This window comes from Protopterus annectens, chromosome 2.part2 (genome assembly GCF_019279795.1).
Source record: "Protopterus annectens isolate FY-2018-M chromosome 2.part2, PAN1.0, whole genome shotgun sequence".
Taxonomy (NCBI): domain Eukaryota; kingdom Metazoa; phylum Chordata; order Ceratodontiformes; family Protopteridae; genus Protopterus; species Protopterus annectens.
The window spans coordinates 1,057,025,690-1,057,052,109 of record NC_056730.1 but is presented as its reverse complement, the minus strand read 5'-3'; the positions used below and the strand labels follow the sequence as shown (position 1 = coordinate 1,057,052,109).

Below are 26,420 nucleotides of genomic sequence, written 5' to 3'. Positions count from 1 at the left end.
AAATCTTCTTTCTTACTCTTCCAGGATGCCTCACCCAGACATCGAAACCCTCATCCTGACTGCATGATTCCTCCAGTTCCAATGATGGCCAGACAGTCCAGGCTTTTATCTTAACCAATGCACATTTTAATTTCATTACAGAAACCCTTGACCAAGAAAGCTTACAAGAATATATAGAATAGATTTTGGATTTGAGCTTCTGGTAGAAATATAGACCCCTTTTCAGCTCCCCCTCCTGGCTCTTTTAGATCTTTTGGCTGGCCTTTATCATACTGGCTCCAGTTGCTCTAGTATCAATGTCTAATTGGCTTCCTTGAAATTGTCTAAGACTTTCTTAAGGGGCACCTTCCTTTTCTGGCCTTCTATCTGGGACCCTGTCTCTCCTTGAGATATTACCATTCTTCCTCAGGCTTTAATGAAACCTCCTTTTGAACCTGCAGCAACAGTCAGTATGCTATATCTTTGTTGGAAAACCTTGTTTCTCATGGCAGTTACTTCTGCATGAAGAGTTTTGGAACTTCATACCCTTACTTATAAAGCCCCCTATATTCTACAAGGACAGAGTGATTTCAGGACAAGCATTTCCTTTTTTTCCCTAAGGTGGCTTATTAATCATTAGACATCTTCACTATCAACCTTCCTGTTTTCATCCCCCATGTTGCCAATAAGGGAAGAGTACATGCTATATCTTCTGGGCATGCATCAACTACTCAGGTTCTATTTGCACCACACTATGACTGTTGGAAAGACTGACCACTTGTTTGTTTCCTTCTCCTTAGCAAAATTAGGTAAAGGAGTGTTTAAAGTAACTCTTTCGTGTTGGCTATCTGAATATATTTCTTATGGCTACATGAAGAAGGAGTTGTCTTTGCCTGGCACTGATTACATTTGTGCTGCAGCTACTTAGCCTAATGCCCATACCTTTATATCCCATTATAAGCTGAACTTGCAATCTAGGCCCAGAGCTTCCTTTGGGTTAGCCATCCTCTGAAATATTATTCCATGAGTCCTCCTAAGATTTATGTTACCGGGGTACATTATCGCATTCATTGAGGATGGACAGAAGAGACCTCATCAGACAAGAATGTTATGTACTTACCATAATGATAGATCTATGTTGTCTGCTTCTGTTCTTCCTCAACTTCCCTCCTTTCATCTCCCTTCCAGTTGTCGTATTACATTGCTTTTGGAGTGACTGCACTGATTTATTGACAGCCTGGTCAGGTAATTTTGTTTTTATTATAGGGAATAGGCAAACCCGATCTGACATAACTTACATAAGAAGGGGAATTATGGGTAAGGGAAGAAGTCTGTGCCTTGGATTCAAAGTCCAATAGTGGCTGAATTCAGACCTGGGACGGATCCAAAACCCATTCGCTGAGGAAGGACAGAGCAGACAACACAGATCTATCATTATGGTAAGTGTATCTGCATCCCTTTGCAACATTGTAATATAGGAGATAAATGAAGGAATTTACCCATATCCCTCCCTCAAGGGTGAGAATAAGGATTAGCTGTTTAGAATCTCTGGGATTTTTTTATTCTGCAACACTTCCATATAATACTGGATAGAGATCACTCAAATGTTACTGATGAAAAAGAGATCAAATTTCAAATGGGCAGAGTTTCAAAATGAAAAATTATTATTTTTGCAAATAAGTATGTTTTTTTTAATTGTCTCATAGAACACCTTGCCCTTAATAGTATAGGACCAAATGCAGCTGCAGTCATTTGCATCATCTCATTTGCTGCTCTGAAAAATGCAGGTCAATGTATTCTAGAAACTCTGTTTTGACAACAGAAGATAACATAGCAGGCAACCAAGTTCAGTCCCTAATATCCCCTACATAGAGTAAAGATACCAGCAGTAATCATAGGAGGTTACTAGGCTCTTGACTGGGTGGTCATTTCAAGCCTAGCTGTTTCATCCCAAAGTAATACCATAGATACTGTAATCAATACCCAGGATTGTATTTAGCAGAACATAGTAGCTGTTTGGCAAAATAGAAGAAAAATTGGCAACAACATTACTTACTGATGACCAGTTTATTCAAGGTAATAGACCTTTCTCACGTTTCAAAGACAGCTTTAGTAAAGACAAATCATAAAACAGTGTATCCTGAGAAACTAAGCTGATAATGTATTTGCAGTTGTTGCTGTTTAGTCATTTAGATGAACATAACTGTTCATGCCTTCAAGGACTTTGGTTTACCAAACTTGTTGATCATCATGTGTTTGTTTAATTTCTTGCAAATTAATACTCATTATCCATCTGAACCCCTGCTGCTCCTTTCTTCTTTTGTCTTTATAATCTTTACTAGCCTCAGTTTTATCTCTAGTGAGCCCTGGCTTTTGCATTACATCATCAAAGGTACAAGTTTTAATTTTTACCATCAGACTTTCAAATGAGCAATCTGAGTTTATTTCCATAAATATTGACAGATATGATCTTATTGCAGTCTCAGAATTCTCAGATGTTTTCTCCCACAAGTCAGCCCTGTGGTGGTGAGGGATAAAAGCCCTGGGTGACTTGGGTTTGATTAGTGTCTTTGTTGCCTGTGACACTGGCAAGGTTGTGTGAACAGGCCCATTCTGGGATGGAAGGTATTTACTGATGATGCTCCCTGATACGAGGTGTGGTCCAGTCATAAATACCCCCCATGAAAGAAGTGGATTAGAGCCCCAAGATATCCTTAAGCTCCACTTTAACCACAGCCATAAATGAAGAAAGTCCAGGGGATTTAGTAAAATGGCTGGTAGACATGGTAATGCATGTGGGGCACTGGGTAGAGAGCCAAAGAATGATGCAAGAGAGAGAAATAAACAAAAAAAAAAAACACTTTTTTCCATCACATTTCAAAAGTATCAGTTTTCCAGCCCACAGCTTCACTTATTGTCTGTCTCTCACAGCCACATGTAATTAATGGGAAAACCATAGCCTTGACTATCTGGATCTTTGCTGATAATGTGATGGCATTGCTCTTTTAATGTGTTAACCAGATTTGATATAACATTCCACCCAAGCATATTCATGCTACAATCTACAATATTGAAGGATTCTTGAGCCCAAGAAAATAAAATATATCACTTTCTTCCTAGTTTATTTGCAAAGAATTTATAGGGCTTGGCAGTGCTTACCTATTTTATTTATTTTTGAGGAGTAAGTCCAAGTTTGCACATTTTACTTCTGCTTCATAAACAGGCTGCTGAATTCCTCATTTTCAGCCATCATGATGGTATTAACTGCATATACTAAGTTAATTTTTATTCTCTGCAATATTGATTCCAGTATCTAATTCATGTAAATAAGCATTTCACATGATATACTCAGAGTATAAAAGAAACAAGTAGGGTGACACTATACAGTCTTGTTGCATTTCTTTCCCAATTCAGTTCTAACTGTGGTTTCTTATGCTGCATGAGGCAAACATATTGGTCTGGTATTCCTGTAAGAACTTGCTCATTGGTTAACCCACTGTTTCACTGAGATGGACCCTGTGCCCTATTGACTACTTCTCAAGTCATAGTTTGTGGTACCAGTGCAGGACCAGTAGATGCTTTGGACATAGCTGCTGGTACAGAGGGTTTTTTAATATGTTATTATTAAAAATCACACTTACTCTCCATAACAAATGTGTTTTTCTTTGTTTAAGAGACTGCCCATTGTAGGTTTACATGCATCTGCATTATTAATGTGCTGTCTGATACCGGATGGTTGGGCACCCATGTGCTATTGAAAAGGGGTTCACTTGGAAATGTGAAATCAGTGGAAAGATGTTTCTTTATTATAAAAACTGCACTTGTACTTTGCAGAAAACAGTTTTGTTTGTTTCATAGAGTTTTCATTTAATAGGACTGGAGTGCAGGCTGCCTTTCCAGTGAGTGTTTAGGTTAAAATGTCATGCCAGCTGTCATTGTTATGAACTATTGCTTTAATTTTAACTCCGTAGTAATGCAACTCGCATTCTGATACTCATCACTGGAGAATCATGTTTGTAAAAACTGTACTTGTAGCTCATCGGTTGCCATAACTAAGTCATGAAGTAAGCTACTGTCGAAATGCAGGTTTAAGCCAGGATTAAAATCATAAAAAGTACTGTAAAACACCTCCATATAAAGCAATGTGTTGACTGTGCATGTTCATAAGTCAACAGAAAAGTAGTGGTAAGAGCAAAAAGAACTAAACGTACAATAGGTACAATTTTTGCCAAGGATTTAAAATCTTAAATGAACCTGATTAGAAGAAATTTGAGAACACCGAGTTGACATACTCCAACAGATTTAAGACACAGAATGACAATATATGTATTAAGACAATATCGGTTTATCACATATAATGATAGACATTAAAATATAATTAAAATATTTTCTGGTGATCTTTATGTTAAGGAAACAGTGATCCATGTTATAATTCACAGCTGCAAAGAATGATAAAAACAGGTAATACATAATAAAATACTGGCCTTCATTGCTAGGAATACATCACAGCAACAGATTCAAAATCTGTGTACAATAACACGGAAGCAGACACTTTTTTGTATTTTGCCTTTCTCTTCTCCACAAGAGGTTGCCAACATTATATCCTAGAAACAGAACTTATTAAAAGTAATATTTTTCAGTACCTCTTCATAATAGCCTCAGGTGTTTGACATGGTTCACAAGATGACATTTTAAACCTTCTTTCAATTGTCATTACTGTAGATATAGCTAGTGATACTCAGTATAATATATAAAATAGTTTTTTTTTCAGAAATACTGGATATCAAGACCAGTTCTGTAACTTGTCCTTGTGGACGCTGCTATGAAGTGCATAATTTTCCTGCATGGTCCATCACTGGATGATTGTGCATTCAGTAACAACCTTGCCAACACAGGGTTAAGATTAAAATTCAAAGTTTCAGAGCATGTGACATTATTTAAATCTCACTTTATCATTATGATTATCTAAACAAATGAGCAGACAGGTACAGGTTAATTTTGGTAGGCTATCAAAATACCTGCTACAGATACAGTCATGGAATCAAAACAGCTGTTTAACTAAAGGTAGTGATATTTTAAAGGAGGACATGCAGATAGTATTGTTTTATCAGAGAACACATAGCAGTTATCAAATACACAGTTTGTCAACATTCCAGACAGTCTGAGAAAATATATTTACATTGTATAGGCTATAGAAGCATCTTGCCAAAACACCTTTCAGCATCAGTAATGTTCCTAATGCTCAAAAATTTGTAAAGCTGTATTGTTATCTCACTGTAAATAGTCAGTCAGTACATTCAGTAATGCAACGTATAATGGCAGTGTTATTAAAGTCATTTAGCTCATATTTTTCATTAATATCAGTTTGATTTTACTTCTGTTAAGCAGTATTTCCCAGAAATTGGATGAAAGTATATGTTTTATAAGTAGCAGTTTAAAGTTTGTATAAGACTAACAAAAAATTCAGATTACTTGAATGATAGCTGATAGTAGTTGTGAAAATTAATCAGTGAGAGTAGGAATAGAAAAGATTGTTAAACTTGAAAGAAGATATTGGGGGATATAAAAATGAGTAGATATCCTGATGTAAAAAGGTGAATATATTGTATAGCTAATAGCTGCTGTATGCTTTTGTAAGACAGGAGTATTAAAATGATATCAACTACACAGAATTCTGGGGTACAGGTATAAAAATATAATAATGCAATATATATAATCTTTCTTTTTTACAAATTATTAATCCATGTATAAAATATTCTATAAAAATCATCATGCAATGACAGATGCTTCTTTAAACCTTAACCACAATTCTCCATTTTATTACACAGCACAGCTTTAACTTGAGACCAGGGGCACTGCTGTTCAATTAAATAAGTAAGAAGGGAAAAAAATGTGAGTCAGGATACCAGTGCAGCAGTGAATATTGTTTTTGAATTGTAATAGTGTATTACTTTAGTACCATTTGGGACAAAATGCATATGTGAACAATGCATGTGCACTGGTGTATCTGAGTGCAGGGCCATTAGTACTTGTCCCATTTCTCACTGATGTGCTAGTCCTAACCTCAGAACATAGAACTGAATGTAGCTTTATATTGCTGAGTCATAGTCCAGTGGGATTTTCCAACTTCTGTGCAATTACTACAATATTAAATAAAAACGCAAGCCACAAAAATATACTTTTATTTAACTGACTTGTTAATCACGAGACCTACACCACAGAACATGACTTAAAATCTGTGAAATACTGCTGCATGTCAAGTGTTATGTTCCAGAAGATACCACAAAGTGCATCTCAGTATTGTTGACAATAGGGCCTCCAGTACTTCCAACACGTTGCTTGAAGATGAAAGGAAATGCTTTCTTAAATGACTTTCTAAAATTGGCTCCCATGAAAGCATACACAATGGGGTTGATGGAGGAATTGGAATAAGACATACAGTGTGCCCAGATTTTGATCTTGTATGTTTCATAATTCCTCTTAAAGTTGGCATCAAATGCTTGAAATATAAAGAACAGCTGAATGGGACCCCAACAGATTGTGAAAAGCAAGACGATCACCACAACCATCTTTGAAATCTTGGTACGCATGGCTTCTGATCGCTCAGCAAGAAGCTGTACCTATAGTACAATCGAATAAAGTAAATACGGTCTATTATTATACAAAAACAAGATACTAATAAACAAAATACTTTTCTGTTTTCATTTTCTCTGTGTTTATTAAAATATATATATATATATATATAAGTATATATACATGTCTGTGTATCATAAAAAGTGAAAGCACTGTTAACTAAATTGTGATAAATGAAATGTTAATATATATTCACTGATAAGCAGATGATAGATTAGTTGTATTAAATTTAGGAAACAAAAGCATCATGTTACATTGCTGAGTTCTGAAACTGAATCTTGCTGGCTACTTGCATTATCACAAGAAGTAGAGAAGATATGAATGGCACTAAAAGAAAAGTGTGGAATTTCCAGCTGTATGCAATTAGTTTTATAAAGGTTTTGCTTACAAGTACTGGCTTGAAATCAATAAAAATGCGGACAGCTAACAAGGTAGAACCATTTTTAGTGACAGAAAATGTTTTTTAATCATCTTTAGTAAATCATCACATTTTAAACTGTAACATGACTTTATGTATGACTTTTTGTTATGCTCAACTCCTGAGAGACTTGCTTGGCTACAAACATCTGCATTAGAAGCTGAAGCTAAGTGAAACTTGCAGTAGTGTATTTTAGTATTCTGTAAGTAGAAACTTGCAGTTTTAAAAGTACTGTGTTTTCATTTTTTTCTGTTTCCTAATTGTGTGTTTCTGAACAGTGTACTGTGTGTCTGTTTGCTGTACGAGGGGGTGGTGTTATCACTTCTTTGTTATCTGATATTTAATAGCCTAGAGGGATTCCTCTGTACTTTAAGTGCTAGCCACAAAGTTTGAGAAATCATTTTATGCTCAACTCCTGAGTGACTTGCTTGGCTACAAACATCTGCATTTCATTTTCATTTTTTCTGTTTCCTAATTGTGTGTTTCTGAACAGTGTGGTGTGTCTCTCTGCAGTTAGTTCCCTACCCTCTCTCCCTGTTCCTGTGTTGGTGGCTCTGGAATTGCCCGCCTCTCCTGTAAGTCTGTATTAGAACACTACTCCTGGGTCCATCTCATTTGCTCACTTAACCGAGTACAGTGAGATCATATTCTGAGTATAGTGTTCACTCTTCTTAATACATAGAGAAGATTTGAGAAGGCCAGTCCACTTAGGTTCTTCCTTCCTCTCTCCTTGCACTTAAAACATGCACTTTATTTATTTGTTTTTACTGTATTTGTCTTTCCTCCTACTTTATTTTGCTTTTCTTAAACATACTCAATTTTATTTATTCTGCTGCATGTATTACTGCTTGGTAGTAGCCTGGTTAAATTGTAACTGTTATTTTAAGTCTTTTGGTTTAAGCATTTGGGCTTCATACAGGCTGTTTTACATTAAGAAGGTTTGTGGTCTGCACTGTTGTGGCAGGGCAGGTAGCTTACATCCTTCTAAGCTGGGAATTGATGATTGAAGGCCCAGTGTCTGCTATTCTAAAAAAGTGTATTAGTTCTGGCTTAAGCACTTGGGCTTCAGGCCAGTTATTCTACATTAAAAAGGTTTGTGATCTGCACTCTTGTGGGAGGAGAGGCTGGTTTCTGCCCTTCTGAGCTGGGAATTTCTGGTCACAGGCTTATTGTGCCTGCTTATTTGAACTATTTTTTTTCTGAAATTGGTGTGGCTTGTTGCTGTAGCATAGACCAGATTCAAGCCTGCTGAATCTAGCTTTGTTTGTATAACTTGAGCACTGATCCAGGCCATCTTTTTCAGAGAATGTTCCCCTGCACCCTAGTAAGCAGGAGTGTGCAGTTAGAACTTGTCTTACTGAAGACTGCTGGAACAGGGCTCAGTTTTGAGCTTTTTTTCTGGTTAATTTGGGTAACTTGTTTAAATCAGTTTGTTTGTTTTCTATTGTTTTATATATATATATATATATATATATATATATATATATATATATATAATTGCACTTTATTCATCTGCTTTTACTGTATTTGTGTTTCTTCCTACTTTATTACTAGGGGCATTGACTACAACTCTGATCTGCGATATATAACAATAAGTATCCTTTTCTGTGCATTTAAAGTATTTTTTGAGTGTATCTGCTTTATTTTCTAAAAAAAAAAAATACTTGTTTCCCGCCTTTCTGAGCTAGTATAGTCCAGTTTTCAGGTTAGTACTGAATTCAGTGCTGTGTTACAAATCTCTGTGCTTGCCCATACCTTACTTGGATAGAAGGAAGTTCTCTGTTCATCTGTGAGAGAGGGGAGCTTTGAGCAGCCTATATGTCCCTGGAGGAGTTGTCTCAGCCCAGAAATTAGTAGTTTATTGGCCATTTTGGACTAATTTCTATCTCTTTCATTTCCCTACTATAAATATCATATTTGCCTGGTTTTGCACGCTGGGTAGCGCTGGTTAGCTAGGGTAAAACTATTCCCTGCTCCACAAAGTCTCCTCTTCAATTTTTCCCTTGGAACTAGACAAACTTTCAACTTAAGCACTCAAGCCATTCATTTCTCAGCCCAGCACTTGCTCAAAACTTATAGCAAGCACTTATAAACCCTAGCACTAGACCCTCCTGTACTGTACAGGACAAGGCTCTCTATTCGACCTTACCAGCCATCCAGTAAAACAGCTCACTGTACCTATCCAGGCATGTCCAAATGGCAGTTTCAGGTGTACTCTCCAGTCCAACTGGTGAATCTGGGCATTTTGAGGCAATGTTACAACTGCCTCATGTACACAGACAACCCCCTCCTCCTACCACCAAACACAATACATGTGAGAGATGCAATTATACAGCCAAACTGGAGGTTAAGCTCTCTCAACCCAAGACTGGATCAGACAGTCAAGAGGAGAAGGGAAATACTTGCATCACACCACCAGTCTCACATAGACCCATTAAAGCAGCACTGGCAAAAAACACACATAAATACATGAAAACATACTCGGAGGCTCTAAATAAAAATCTGCAAAACCAACAGAGACCTCCAAAGCAAACATCCAAGCAACCTCCACCCCCCCATCACAAACCATGAAACACATACTTCACAAAACCAGTGTGCCATGCAGTCACAGCCTTTAAGGCAACATAACATACCCAACATACTAGTAATAGGTGACTCTATAGTCAGGCACACTGACGTCCCACTCACTAGGCTGAATAAGGAGAAGGTTACTGTTAGCTCCCCGTCGGGTGCTAGGATCCACCACATAACAACACAAGCACTCAGGTCACTCCAGAACAAGTACAAATATGACTCTGTCATTGTCCATGTTGGTGTGAATGACCTGAGCCATACCTCCCTGGACTACATGAAAAGAGATATGGAAGAGCTCTCTGATCACGTCGCCCAGGCCGGTATGACCCTGACCCTGAGTAGCATCCTGCCCTCACCAAGAATGATACCATGGTATAAAGAAATAATTCTCAATTTCAACAATTGGCTAAGTTTCTGGTGTCATTCAAAGGGGATCCAGTGCCTGTTCGCCTGGGATGACATGGTTGACAAGCCACGCTGCTTCACTAGAGATGGCTTGCACCTGTCACCCTTAGGCTTTCGAATACTGGCCAAGGCTCTTGTCACCTCCATAGTGCCTTTTTTAGGCAAGGCTCAAAAGACAAACCCACCACTGTAAATAGCACAAGTAACAAAAAACTGAGGGTAATGCTACTCAATGCCAGAAGTCAAAACCTCAAAATGCACGCACTCAAGGCACTCCTCAGTATAGAGAAAATCGATATATGTGCAGTAACAGAAACCTGGTTTAAGGCTCCAGAGAGCACCCCAGCACTACCAGGCTACAATGCATACCATACATTTTGGCCACGGAACCCAAACCAAAATACAAAAGGCGGGGGCGTATTCATATTCATCAAGGATACTCACACCTCCAGGTTAGTGGCACAGCACGATGCTTCAGAGATCATCCACGTGCAACTAACAACGGGCAAAACTGCAATTTAAATTGTAGCTTGCTACAGATCACCCACCATGTCCCAGGACCCCCATTCCGCATTTCTGGAAACACTGGGAAACATAAAGGTCCTACCAAACACCCTAATATTGGGTGATTTCAATTACCCAAACATTAACTGGGAGAACTACTCAAGTATTAACTCCCTTGCCCAACATTTCCTAGAATTTATAAACTCAAATGCCCTGGTTCAACTGGTCAACACTCCCACCAGAAGTGGCAACATATTGGACCTGGTCATCACCAACATGGGTGACTGGTGTTCCACACCGGCGGTCAACCCCTTGCTGGTTAGATCTGACCATAAACAAATCACTTTGGATATCCACATTCTGCCCCCACCCCCAGACAAGAAAACCACCATGAAAAACTTTTCAAAAGCAAACTTCACGTTACTTAAGACCGAGGTGGAAAGTTTCAAAGCCCCCATGCTGAAGTATAATGCTGTCCAAGCTGCAAAATCCTTTACTAATGCTTTCTACGGGCACCTACAAGAATGCATGGATCATGCCATCCCAAGCAAAACCAAGACTCACTCCTCCAAGAAAAGGAAACCAGTCTGATGGACTCCTGCCATAAACAAGCTATACAATAGAAGGAGGAAACTAGTACAGAAAAGAGTAAAATCCCAAGAAGGGAAGACATCCCTGATCAGTATCAGCAAGAAACTATGATCCCTCATAAAATCATCCAAGGCGAGCTTTGAAAGAAAGAATTGCCAAGGACTCCAAAGATAACCACAAGGCATTCTTTAGCTATGTCAAGAATCTAAGTGGCAATGCTCAGATCTGCTCGGAGTTAGTGCAGAATGGCACAAAATACACTGAACCGACCTATATCAGCAACATCCTGGCAGACAGGTTCAATGCAAACTTCACCCCCTGTCACCCCCAAAAGGGCACATAACCATACCAGAAGAATGTAGAGTCCCTGAAATCACAGACAGGTTAAAACAGCCCTCTCCAAAGCCAAAAACATAGCATCAATGGGACCGGACGGTGTCCCAGGCTGTGTCCTACACAAGCTCAAAGATGAACTAACCCCTCACCTAAACACACTGTTCAAACTCAGCCTCTCCACAGACTACATACCCACAGAGTGGTGCACAGCAATGGTTATTCTGCTCCACAAAGGTGGAGCCACAACAGACCCTGGGAACTATCGCCCTATAAGCCTGACTAGCTTGGTATGCAAGGCTATGGAGTGCATAATCATGGAACTCATTAACAGAGACATTGGGAACCTCCAAACACTGGACCCTACCCAGTTTGGCTTTGTTAAGGGGAGACCATGCCCCCTAAACCTGGTGGACTTCTTTGAGACAGTTACCAAGGCTATAGATGAGGGAAAGGTGGTACACACAGCCTACCTAGACCTCTCTAAGGCCTTTTGACACCATTCCCCATTCTGGTATTATAGACAAGCTCACCAGCCTGAACATAAATCCCTATGTCACAAGATCGGTTGCCAACTGGCTCACAGACAGAACGCACATGGTGAGAGTTGTGGGAGCTAGGTCCAACTCTAAACCAGTTACAAGTGGTGTTCCCCAGGGCTCAGTCCTAGGACCCCTCCTGTTCGGCAAATACTTCTCAGAGGTACAGGCAAACACCGGAGGACTATGGCTGACCAAGTTCGCAGACAACTGCAAACTAGGGCTATAATTGACTCTCCGGCTGACACAGACATCCTCCAAAAGGGTCTCACTGAGACGGATACCTGGTGTCAAAATCATGGCCTCAAGCTAAATGCCAAAAAGTGCATAGTCATCCCCTTTGGAAAAAACAAAGTACCCACAAGCTACCACATAGGTGGAAGTCCCCTAAATACGGAAGACGTAATAAGGGATCTGGGGACCCAAGTAGATAGTAATCTCACCTTTGATAATCACATTGCCAAAGTGGTTAGAAAATCCTTCTATGTGGCTCACCTAATCACAAAAGGGTTCACATCCAGATCAAAAGAGGTCAGTGTGTCCCTCTACTCATCACTCATCAGACCCATCATAGAGTACAACGCCCCATTTGTGATGTACTTTATAAGAAACCTGCAACAGCTGGAAAGACCACAGAAGTACCTCACCAAGAGGATCACTGGCCTCAAACAGATTCCCTATGCAGCTCGACTGAAGAAACTACAGCTGTAGTTGGTTGCATACCACCTACTCAGAGGTGATCTCTGCCTGACATACAAGGCCATGTCCAATCCAGAATTGATGGACATGCTCCACCTAAAGAAAACCTTATCCCCTCAAGCCACATGCTCTAGGGATCTAAACCTCACCACAATAGGACGTGCTGGAAAGATAGATTCCTGTCCCAGAGACTTCTCATGCTTTGGAACAAGATCCCAAGCTACGTTAGGCAGAGCTCCTCACTACCACTCTTCAAAAGAAACCTTGACGAGTGGATGGGAAACAGAAAGTTTACCTCAAGGATCACTTCAGTGGCTCTGCTGGACAGAGGCACAGGGAACTAATCTAAGGGGGTGGCGAAAGCCAACACATTCTGGCTAGGCTTATAAATGCCTTTGGGCAGATAGCCTAGTACCTACCTGTGAACCTATGCACATCAATATAACATAAAACAAACTGTATATATATATATATATATATATATATATATATATATATATATATATATATATAAACACTTTGGAATCTTGAAATACTGAAATGTCGAATTTCAGTATCTTGAGACCAAAGTGTCGAATCTGCAGATGTACAAAACTGCAGAATATTGAACCCGGAAATGTTGAACTCATGGTACTGATGGCGCATTAGGTAAGTGTGGTGTTTTTAAGGGTTTTAGGGAGGGCTTGTGTATTTGTGAGTGTGCTGGAGAGTGTTAGGTGTGGGTTAGGGTATGTAGGTGAGAGTGTGAGTGTGTCAGTATTGAGAGTGGTGGTGTTTGTATCTGTGTAATGTGTGTTTGTAGGAAGGGGGTGTGGAATGTATGTTGGTGGGTTTTGTGTGTGTTGGTGTTTAGTGCAACCTCAGAGTTGGTATATATAAGTAAGGGGGGTGTGGGGGCTGCAGGGGGGCTTACCCCCTACTTATAGTAAGGCTGTGTGTGTGTGTGTGTGTGTGTGTGTGTGTGTGTGTGTGTGTGTGTGTGTGTGTGTTGTTGTTGTGTGGAGGTAGGTGTACTTGTGATTGTATATGTGCATTAACGGTTGCGGCTTTGAGTTTCGAGGTTTTGGTTTTCATTTTTTTTTTGGTTTTTCAGCTTTATAGTCTCAAAATATTGAAATTCGATATTTCAGTATTTTGAGATTATAAAGTGAAACCATATGTTAGATATATATATATATATATATATATATATATATATATATATATATATATATATATATATATACAGTATATATGCTTAATATATACATGTGTGTGTATGCAATTTCTTTTTTCCAGTTTTCATTCACTCCAACATAAAATACATTTTTCAAGTCCTGCCTGTCTTTACATCTCATTCCTCCTCCTGATAGTTGTTATTCATGTATTCCCACAAATCCCATTTATTGTATGAAATTTGCTCCTTCACATTTCTAAAGATCCCACCTCCAGTTCATTTATTTCATTTATAGTATTTAGAACTTCTGTTGCATTTGGTAGAGACTTTGATTTGCATTTTCTAGTAACTGGTTTTTGGAAATCAATAGCATTAAATGCAGTAAGGCCTTATCATGTCTAGGCAATGCTGATTGTCTTCCCCTTTTCAAAATATTATTTTGCTTAGTTACAACCATCTGTTCCTCCAACATTTACCTCAGACTAATCTGCTAACTTGTTCCATGCCCAAAAATGTGTTCCCATTTACCTCAGTTTTCTCCATCATATCTCCAGCATTTGCAATCTACTTGTGGAAAAAGTCTCTGAAATCTACTTAGGGATTAAAAATATTTATGCAGCACTTCCATGCAAAAATCCTAAACCTTTTGGATTTCGTTGCATAGTTAGGAACCTTACAGATTTCTTCTAAATGTTCCTTTATAACTTTAATGTCCTTTCTCTCTTTGGAATCTTTTCTAAACTCCACTGATTGAGTATAGTTATCATGCAATACTTAATGCACCTTACTAATTATCCCTTTTTATGAGCCATCTTCTGTTGGAGACTAAACTAAAACCTCTACAAGAGCTGGACTTTCATTTAGTAATCTCCTTGCCCTTTCTCTCTGTATACACTCTGTTATCAATGTCTGGTAGGAAGGCAGTCTCTAACCTTTCATCCAAATTTCTACTTACCCATCCCACTCCATTACCTTCCCTTCTGAGTTATTTGTTCCCAATATTATGGTTCCTTTCCTAAGTTCTTCAAGTAAATTTCATATCCCTCCTGGCTATTTTCGGTACCCCTACTTGCTGAGATCCCTATTGGAAGAATTTCCTTTCTATATTCCCATGCTAGCTTAATTCTTAGAATACTTTTCTGCAGATTTATAAACATAATATTCTGTATGGTCATTACTGTTCTGTTTAAGGACTTGCAACCAAAATCATAGTCTCTCTTTATCTCTCAGAACTCCTATCCCCATTTCATCATCATCCTTTCTCATTTTGATTTCTAACCTTCTGTTTGAGCTATGTATACAAACTGTATAGCTCTGAAGCACTCTTTTAAATTGAGTAATCCTAAATCACCTTGGTTTGAAAAGTGAATCAGTTTATCCCACTTAACTCATGGCTCTTCCCCCAAATAAATAACTTTAGTTCTATTAACCATCATCCACAACTTCTCCTCTGGTTGGTAAAAATGCTCCTGACCTCTGTATAGCACTAAAGTAACTAAAACATTTTCTGTTCTTGTGTATCCATAATTAAGAGCTTCCAGATTTTATTTTTTGTATTACATTTTGTTTAGTTTCTTCCCATATGTCCTCAGCTGCCATGACAGAATCATTTTAATGCATACACCTAAATACTTCATCTTATCATGTTCCCCATAAGTATGGGCATTGTTAAATCAATTTGTTTTTGTCTTCATTTATTTTATATCCTGAAAAGACTTGAACTTGCCTCAAAATCTTACACAACACTGGAATGCCCTTTTCTGGATATATTAATTAGAAAACAACACCATCTACAAATAAAGCTAACTTCTCTTGATTAAAAAAGCAGGTGGTCTGGCACTATTGTAAAATGACATGCTCTACCTATCCCACTCTATCTATAGACCCCCGTTACTGAAACTGCTGATATTCTTGTATCCTCACTTAAACTTAATAAGACCCTGTGCATCATTGTTATCTACATACCCCCAGGTAGCAACTTAAATACTCATAGGTTTCAGCAAATATCAAACAAGAGACTATAATACTAGGTGGTTTTGATATAGGCTAGAAAATTATCATTACTGACTCCAGCAATAATATAATAAAGTTATATGGCTTCATTCCACTCATCTCCACTCCTACTAGATACAATAAAACTAGTAATAAAAGCTCCTCCATTCTCTGGATACTCAGGAATTCCCTAGACAATATTCTTGCTTCTGGTTCCCTCCCTGACTCCTTAAGCAATCACATCCCTACTTTAGCAATTTAACAGCTACACTCCCATGTGAAACACCACTGTTATAATCTAGTAGATAAACCCACATTTTTCCATAAATTTGCTTTCCTGGTCAGTCTGATACATTTCTTTCCATCCTAAATGAACATGCCTTACTAAGAAGCAAAAGAGTTCAAGTAAACCCTACACTCTGGTTAACCAGAAAAAAATGATAATGAAATAAAAAAATAAGAGCTTAGAATACTTGAAAACAAAGTAAAACTTAGTCCAACGTGCAAATCTATAGACATATCTGAAACACAGCAAAATGCATGACAAGACATCACAAAACATGCTATACACACACTTCCAATACACTAAGCAAAACAACCTCAAACTTTTCTGGTCCTCCAACAACAAACTTATACATAATGATCACACTACCCAATCATCCTCTTCCATTAACTGCACCAATGATTGCACTGCCAACCCAATTATTATTATTACTAACACAGTAACTTAATTTTAAATAATTCTACCACCTGTAATGCTCTAGCCCATTCAGAGTCAACACATAATTCCAACAATATACTTTTGAATGCATCCCCACATCCACCATCAGGAAATACCTTTTCATATTTTAGCCAGTCTTCCTGATGTGTATGATAAACTTGCATCAGACACTCTGGCTTACTCGGTCTTTATCCCAATGAACCTCTCTATCAGGGAGAGCTATATCACTAAAATTTGGAAAATATTTTTATCCTACCCATACACAAAGGTGGCTACTCCACTGATATCTTCAATTATAGGCCAATAGCAATTCTGTCCCCCTATCCAAAGTCTTACAAAAATGTCTGCAATCTCAGATACTTAAATTTGTTACCACAAGCAATTTACTAAGCTTCACACAACACAGTTTCTGACCATTCCATAGAACTACATCAGCTCTTCTCAGCATTTATACTATCATCAACAGTAACAGGAATGCAAGGATCTTAGTAGTAGCACTTTTTCTTGATTTGTCAAAGGCTTTTGACACAGTATCTCACAAAAGCCTGTTTTAAAAACTCTCCTCCATAGGGCTTAAACACTAATCTCTTGCCTGGTTCATCAGCTCCCTCAGTGATAGAATTCAAGCTGTAAAATGAGAAAATGGCATCTCCCCATTTCTCTCAGTGCACATATGGGTGCTTCAGGAATAGGTTCATTGTCATAGGATGATACTAGGCTATTGGCTCAGAGGCCCTTATAAGCCTAGCCAAGAATTTTGCCCATGTTCCCGCAAAGTCAGCACCTGTTTCCCCTGTCCAGCAGGGACACAGGTAGGATTCTGGGGTGTATTTTTTGTTTCCTATCCATTCGTTCAGGTTCCTCTTAAAGACAGCTAGAGAGGTACTCTGCTTGACATGGAGAGAGAGTCTATTCCACAGATGGCGGAGTCTTTAGGGCATAAATCTATCCCTTCAACAAGTTCTATTAATGTCATAGACCATGTTGAGGTCTTGCATGTGGGTTGCGTGAGTGGAGTTTGACTTATGGATATGCAGCAACTCCATCAAGGCTGGGTCTGAGATGGCCTTGTATGCAAGACAAAAGTCACCTCTGAGTAGTCTGTATGAATCTGAGTAGAGGGACAGGGCTTTTAGACTACCTGTATAGGATAGATGTTTGAGAGCCTGGATTATCCTGGTCAGGAACCTCTATGTTCTCTCCAGCTGCTGCATGTGCTTGGCAGGGTACATGCCGAAGAGGGCATTGTACTCCATAATGGGTCTGATAAAGAAGGAGTACAGGGATGTTATGACCTTGTTCCTGGATGAAATACCCTTATGTATGAGGTAGGCCATGTAGAAAGCCTTCTGCACATGGAGGCAATGTGGTGGTTAAAAGTCAGGTTGCTATAAACCTGGGCGCTCAAGTCCCTCATGACTGATTGCATGCTTAGTACGTTGTTATTAATGTGATAATTAGTGGGGATGCAATTTTCCCCAAAGGGGATAATGATGCATTTCTTGCCATTCAGTTTGAGGCCATGCTTCTAGAACCGGTAGTTTGGGTAAGGCCATCTAGGAGGATGTTCACATCATTAGGGGAATTTAAGACAGTGCCCAGCTTGCAGTCATCTGCAAACACAGTCTGCCACAGACCACTGGTTTTGACTTGCACCTCAGAAAAGTATATCCCAAACAGCAGAAGACCCAAGACCAATCCTTGGGGTACACGGCTCGTGATGAGTCTACTACTAGAGGTGGCTTCCTCTATTTTGACTGAGTGGGTTCTATCAGTGAGCCAGTTAAATATCCATCTGGTAACATACGGGTTGATGCGTAGCTGGGAGAGTTTATTTATTATGCCCAAGTAGGGAATAGTGTTAAAGCTTTGCTACTACCATTAACAGTAACTATCATTGGTCACTTGCTAGTTGATATTTTCATAAATGACCTCCAAACCACAAGTAAACATCCTACCATTAGTCATTTTACTGATAATTCTACATTCATCTCTACAGCCAAAAAATGCACAACTTCAAACCCAAACACAGTAATCTTTCAACTCTGTTGAAACATGGCTCTGTAACTCTCAATTACTATTAAACCCTACTGAGAGAAAACGTATCCTCTTCACACCTATACAATACTCTAATGACAGACCTCTCTTCATCATTTCTTCTTCTATCCAAACCAAAATTGAACTTGTAACTCATACTAAGCTGCTAGGTGTCATCACAGATGATGGCATGAAATTGAACACCATATAAAAGCAAACTATCAGCAAACCTGCAAAACATTTGGTGCCCTGTATCAAGCCAAACTTACCTGATTGACCAGGCTAGGCAAACTATTGACTTTATGTTTTTTTTACTCATCCTCATATATGCTGATCCTGCATTTGTCAACCTGCAAGCTACCCAAATAGCCATGCCAAAAAATGCTACAACAAAATAGTTTAATTTGCAGCTGATATGACTGATAGACCCCATCTCTGCATGGCACTGAAAGAGATGAATTGGTTAGAATTGCCTCACTATCTAATACTCAGTTAAAAACTGGTCACATTCTCTTTTCTAACTTGAAAATGCCAAACACTAAAATATATTATCTAACCTTAGTCTTGTCAAGGGCTCTTCACGCCACTGACAATTTTTCAGCACTCAATTAAAATCAACAACACTGCAGGAGACTCTGTATTCTTCTCATGTTTATAAAGTTTGGAATTGCATCTTCTTCTCACTCAGACAAATTAACAACCTGATGTCCTTCAAGCTACTGTTGAAACAACACCTAATGATCTTGTGGTTTTGCTCATGCACCACAGCTGGCTAATCCCCCTAAGCTAGCCTCATCCCCTCTGTCCCATCCTTCTCTAAAATGACTACTTGGTCAGTAATCTTCCATCTTATCCTGTATTATTATGTCTACTTGACCACATACACTGCATTGCACTCTCCTCGACTTTATATTGTTATAAAATTTCACCTTGCCACTGTCTTACTGTTATAAAATACTGTGGGTCTAAACTCTGTTTGTCAAAACACACATTATGATCTATCTTTGAATGATTTTTCATATAATTCTGTTGCCTGTATCATGATTATAATACGTCTGTATACTGGCTATTCATATGTATCTTGTTAATGTTTTTTTTTGTTTTCTCACTATTGTATGGTCAAACAATCATTGTTTTTCTTGTTATAGTGGTTGGGAGGGTGGCCTAATGGTTAAGGTGTTTTCCTTACAAACACAAGGTGCAGGGTTTGAGTCTCACAAGCGATAATTGGCTAGGCTTAAAATGCCTCACAAGGGCAGTTAGTCTAATACTAATATATGAACCTAAACCTATGATTATTGCACACTCAAACGATTCATCACAGTATGTATATTCTTTTCTTTCTGTGTCTTGAAAAGCTTTTCTCCTCAAGCTTCCCCTGAAAAGAGGTTTTCCACACAGTCAAACTTTCTTGGTCAACAAAGAAATAAAAAAATACTTACTTTTGTTGACCAGTTTAATCCCACTAGGCTAGTGGTTTCTTTTCAGGGGAGACTTGAGGTCACATTTATACTACAAGAAGAATTTTGCCAGAACATCGGGTAATTTTCCCTACTCTTTTAAATAGGTGCCATGGGGTTTTTACATCTACCCGAGCTACCACCAACTCAAGCAGATGAAACCTCAGTTTGACACCTCATCCAAACAATGACACACTTAAGAGTGCAGTACCCCCACATGCCGCACTGCAATCCATCTACCTGTTGTGGATATAAACCAACAGTTTTTTGCACCAAAGGTAAGTATGCTACTTGCAGCCACTGACATTACAGTTAATAAATATATGTATGTGTGTGTACACACACACCACTTATAGGTTCATAGGTTCATACTAGGCTATCTGCCCTAGGGCATTTATAAGCCTAGCCAGAGTGTGTGTGGCTTTCACCACCCCTTAGGATGAGAATACTATACCCATTAGTTTGCTGTGCCTCTGTCCAGCAGTGACACAGAGATGATTCCCGGGGTAAACCTACGATCTCCCATCCACTCGTCAAGATTTCTCTTGAACAGAGTCAGTGAGGGGCTCTGCCTCACATGGACTGGGATTCTGTTCCATAGTGTTGGGAGTCTCTGGGTGATGAATCTGTCCCTCCAGCACGTCCTATTTATATCCGTGTTGAGGTTTAAGTCTCTTGCTCTCGTGGCTCTGGTGGATTTGGATTTTTTGAGGTGGAGCATGTCCATTAATTCCGGGTTGGACATGGCCTTGTATATCAGGCACAGATCACCTCTGAGCAGACGGTATGGGACTGAATAGAGCTGGAGTTTCTTCAGTCGGGCATCGTATGACATATGTTTGAGCCCCTTTATCCTTTTGGTGAGGAACTTTTGGGGTCTTTCCAACTGCTGCAGCTCTGAATGTGTGAATCCCTTATCGTCTTTGACAACAGTTCTAAATATAAAGTAAATAACAAAGGGAAAGATGACATCCCTGTCTGGTTCCTCTCTTCAAAGACACAGGTTGTCATAGAGGACCCCTCCGACATTAATTCTTGCCTCTGATTCTTCATATATCCTCCTTACTAACCCTATTATTCCATCGGGAAATGCAAATGCTAACATTGCCTTACTTATAAAATCCTAGCTAATTCTATCAAATGCATACTCTGCATCAAAATTCACTAGAAATAACAATGTTTTCTTATTCTTTTCTTCCCACTGGATCATTATTGTTCAATTAATGTTATCAAATGTTTGTCTCTCCTCCAAAAATACACTGATCCAAATCTATTAACGGTGGTAACCCCTTTGCCATTCTCTTAGCAAGTGTAGACATAAACACTTTATAATCATGGTTTACAACTGAAATGGGTCTATATTTATCTGTATCTGAAATGTTTTAACCTCTTTAGTTAATGTAGCCAACACAGCTTCCTTCCATGATGCTAGTACCCCCTGACATACTTTTAAAATATTGTTAATCAAAACCTTCCTGATCTTTATCAGCTTCTCCCCCTTAACTTCCAAATTTCCACAGGAATACTGTCTGTTCCTGGAGACTGCTCTTTTAAATAATCATCACCATTTTATCCCATCCCTTCTCTTCCTATCATAGCTATTAATTGATAAGCCTCATCTTCGAATAACCTTGGCAAATTTAAGTCTCTCATAAGTATTTCCATTTGTGTCTTTTCTTGGTTTCCCATTCCTCAGCTTAGCACAAAGTTTTATAAAAGTTCCAAAATATGTCTAATACCTCTACAGATCTATTGTTGTTTTTCTTGTCACAGGCTTCCTAACTTTGGCTTTGATTTTTTCTACTTTTCATCACCCATATCATTGTGCTAAAAGTTTTTGTGCTCTAGAGCTGTTATCAAAATAGTTACTTAATATTAAACTTTCTAAACTCATGATATTATCCAAAATGCTGCTTTAATTTCCCTTTAGCACTCTGTGGTTGCTCCTCTCCTTATTCTGTGGGATTACCCTTCATATGTAATACTTTAACTTTGTCACCCCTTCTAAACAATTCCTATTAATTTTTTTATCATATATCTTTCTCTTTTATTGCTACTGTTTGTAAACCCAGTTTTTATTTTATTTCACTCAGTAGCTGTCCCTTGTGAAATAATTTCTATCTTCTCTAATAACACTTGAATCATAGCCACTACCCAGTCCTTAAAATCATTTTTTAACAGATAAGTAAGAATGTACCAGTGTTTCATTTCTGCATCATTGCATTGCATTATTGTCATGATCTGATATAATTATTGGATGGATTTCAAAGCTTTCAGTTAAATATACAAGCTCTTGTAAAATATAATTTCTATCTAGTCTAGCCTGGTAATTGAATCCTGGGGAATAATATGTACACTTTGTCTACATTCCTACTATATTCACATCTTCTCTACCAAATACCCTTGTGTATTTCTTCAGAAATCTACCCTCATTTGTTATATTTTCCCTTCTAGGTCTCCTAGACACAGCCTCACTATTACAAGTCAGGTTCTTGTCCCTACAAACAAATACTATTCCCTAATGAAAGCTCATTATTTCCCACAAAATTTAATAGTAATTTTAGGTGAAATATAAATACTTGGCAATGTAATCTTCCTCCCTTGTCAGTAATCCCTTACAATCACAAATCTACCATTATTGTTTTTGTTTCTTCTCCTCTTCTATCACTCTCAGAGGTCTTCTCACAATCAGTATCATCACTCTCTTTTTCCCTTGTCCCTGATTTTCTGCTGAATATCCACCCTGAAATACTTTCTTTATCAAATTCGCATAATTGTTTCTATCCATCTGTGTCTGCTGTAACATTGCTATTTCCACCCAATAATTCATAATATAATTTAATACTGTTTGCTTCTTTTATATACTGTTTGCTTCTTGTATATACCTGTAAGACCATTTATATCTCATGTTAATATTGACAAAGCAACTATTCTGATAAAAAATGATTACTCCTGCATATTATAAAAGATAGATGTTTGAAATGTATTTCTCCAACTTGCAGCTTAAATGCACATACTAATGTGTAACAGGTTGATTTTACAAGTAGTTGCTTCTTATCATCTGTATTTTAACCCATGTCACAATTTCACAAAATTTATGCCGATAAAAACACTCAGGAAAGATAAACTAAATACACTTTCAACACCCATCCCCTTTAATATCAAAACAAGCAAGCACAACTATATACACTTTCCAAAAAGGAAGTTACCCCCTTAAATAGTAGCAGTTGTTCCTAATCAATGGCTGCAGCCACAGGCATCGCCTGTTCTAAAATTAAGGTTAACCATGCTAAAGTATACATTAGAACTTGTGTTCCCACTTACACAGATTACTGTTTCATCTTGTCTATATTCCCTTCCTAGATGTGAACATCAACTTGTATGCTTTTAATAAACATTAACGTTTAGCCTTTAGAAAAAAGGAGGCCATATTAGTGACTTGATTTGTCTTGGGGTCTTTACAATGTCATATCCTTTATGAAGAAAGTAGTGCTTATGCAACATCAAGTTTCTTTGTATCACAGAGTAAGTGGTGATTTACTTGTCATTGTAATACACACATTTTGTAACAAGTATAGTGATGAAGTGGTTGGATCCTAAGAGAGTGACTAGAAGAGAACAGTAAACAATGATCATTTTAAACTGAAATTGGCAAGAATAAGAATGAAAATAGATATCAGTGGGGGATGTGAGATGGACAAGTGAAAGGTCAGTTAAGGAGAACAGAAACATCAAGAGTAGGAAAGAAAGGAATGGAAAAAATGGTAGTTTGGAGAGTGAAGCTATGCAAAGCCATAATCCCAGTTAACAGTGACAGCTGAGTATATACACTGTGCATAGACAGAGACAGTGGTACTGCAGTCAAGCATAAGCACAAGCTACAGGAAACAGAGACTGACTTATGGTGTTACATGGCTTCAGTATATTTAGAAAGGACATACAAAGTTAGAAGAAGATGAGTATCAAGGAGAACAGATCTGGTGTAAATGGAAGTGGTCGAAACTAAGAGAAGAAAACACTTATAAAGATGTCAGCCTTACAATTGGAATGTGAGGTTGGGGACCATTGGTGGCAACCTACAAAGTACAATTCACTAAACACATAAGGATAATGGTAGAGTAAGAAACAGACTTTCAGGGCAGGCACAAAAGAGAAAAGCCATAATGATACTGGATCCTATTTCTTTAGCTATAAACGTTAAAGTGACTATCTCTGTATTAATGTGGGACAGATAGAAGGGAGAAGTTGTGGTACAAAACTAGGCTCAGACAGATAAGAATCTTAAGTAGTAAAAAACGCAAATTTTAATGTAATATTCTGCAGAATGGAGGGAATAAAGAAGCAGAGCTAATGGAGCTGATAACACTAAGCACACCATGTTGTGGCTCATGATCAATGGGTCAAGTAGAGGAATGGTAACATGGGCAGTAGTCTGGGGACTACAGAAGATTAGACTTCAGACTATTTCAAGCTCAACAAAAAGGAATATGAGAAGTGGAAGGAGTTAAGAAGGAGTGAATGGAGGACTGAGAATTTGGCAGAAGACAAAATTTTGGTAAGGAGAGAGCTAAAATGATCTGGGTGGGCAATGAGGCTAAAAAAGGACAGTATAAAGGAGGACAGAAGGTGAGGAGAATAAATGTATGCAAAAAGTGGCTAGAAAACAAGTAACTAAGGTCATCCATCACAGCACATCTAGTGAAAGAGAAAACTATGTAGAAGATCAAAGGGGAGATATAAGAATATTTCATGCATAAACAAAAATATAGAGGCAGTCAGCCAGAGACAAATTTAGCTGTAATGTGAGGAGGGGAGAAGTGTGAAGAAGAGGAGTCCAGACTGTTGACTTAAAAGAGTTATTTGTGATGGTATTTAAAAAATGGGAAATAGGGTATCAGCCTAGGAAGGAAAGATATGCAGGGATATTAACAAAGGATTTATGTGGGCAGCAACTAAGGAGGCAGTAGAGAAAGAGCTCAAGGGACTTATGGAGAATAAGGCACTGGTGCTGACAAGATACCTTCAGATGACGAATGAGCTGGTAAATGTGCAAAATGAACCACTAGCAAAGGCATATAGTCTCTTTTTGGGGCCTGAATGGCCTTATGACAACAGCATAAGAGGAAAGGAAATGAAAATTCACTACATAGACTGCTTCAGCAAATTGTGTTTGAATTAAACAACATCAGTGAAATGTAATTTGCTGTATAAAAAAATGGAGCAACAAGTATTTTTACATGGGCTTAAAGCTCCCACCCCAAGTGACTGGTGATACCTCTGCTTCTATTTATTATAACTAACTCAAGAGCCAAAGGGGACGGAGAACTCTCAACATGCAGTGACCATAGATTTATAATGAGCGTTCCATCGCACAGTTGACTCTGGCATAAAAAGTGGCTTCATAATATGCCATCAACTGCATTCATGCCAAAGACTAGCAGAGAGAAAGCAGTAGTCACCTTATAAAAAGGAATACGCTAGGTACTTTGAAACTTCTGATTGTTACTTTTTCCCAAGGAAATGTTATAAAAGGGATTCTGTGGGTTATGCAGTTGGAGTTCCTGAATGCATACTAACAGATAGGTAGCAGCATAATTTTATAGGACTGGGTGGGTATGCAAATGGCGTTCCTGAATATAAACTGTTTAGCAGATGGGTAGCAGCACAGTTTCACAGAGCAGAGGTTCTATCCATTTAACTTGGTTCAGTTCCATGAGTGTGTCATTGCCAAGGCTGACAATGGGAACATACTGTGTATATTTAAAGTGTAGTATTTGGGAAGAGGAAACTCCCTTGTTAGATGTTAGGGTCTTATACACTGCCACATAATGCAGACCTGGAACTAGATGCATTGATCTTATTTGTGTCAAATATTATACTGAGCTACAGAACAGAGTCAGCCTGTTAGCCAATGATGCAAAGCTCAGAGCAGCTATAATGAATATTGAGCCAGACTCCTGCATGACCTAGCAAAGTCTACAGATTAAACAGAGATGTGTCGTCTGAAATTCAGTGAAAAAAAAAAACATTATGTATTTAGTGGTATCAGACTATGATATTTTCAAGCTACATTTTATATAGAACGCAGCTGTATAATGGAACTTTTGCTATAAAAGCATAGTCATTGCATAATAACAGTCCATCTTCCCCGTCAACACGCAGTGACCTTTGACTTATGTGTTGGAAAGGTACCCTGTAAGGCAGTGTTACATCTTGGTATAAAATGTAGTGGCATAGCAGCATCACATTAACAGACATACATCCAGCTGTATAGCTTAGACTCTTCTGCCTGCATAGTATAGTAGAAATGGAGTGGTGACAGAATAGCTTGAGCTAGAAACTAATTGCAAGTTAGGTTCTAGCAAAGCATAACACTAAA

The 26,420-nt window shown here is 38.3% G+C and overlaps 1 protein-coding gene across 1 annotated transcript in view; it reads right to left on the bottom strand.

The window, feature by feature from the left end:
- Window positions 1-4,306: 4,306 nt before the first annotated feature.
- Window positions 4,307-26,420, bottom strand: part of LOC122795874 (G-protein coupled receptor 54-like) — an 818,582-nt gene continuing 796,468 nt past the window's right edge. The window contains exon 5 of the mRNA XM_044064291.1: window positions 4,307-6,599. Coding sequence (XP_043920226.1) covers window positions 6,243-6,599 — 357 coding nt within the window. The 3' untranslated portion in view covers window positions 4,307-6,242. The remainder of the gene's footprint in view (window positions 6,600-26,420) is intronic.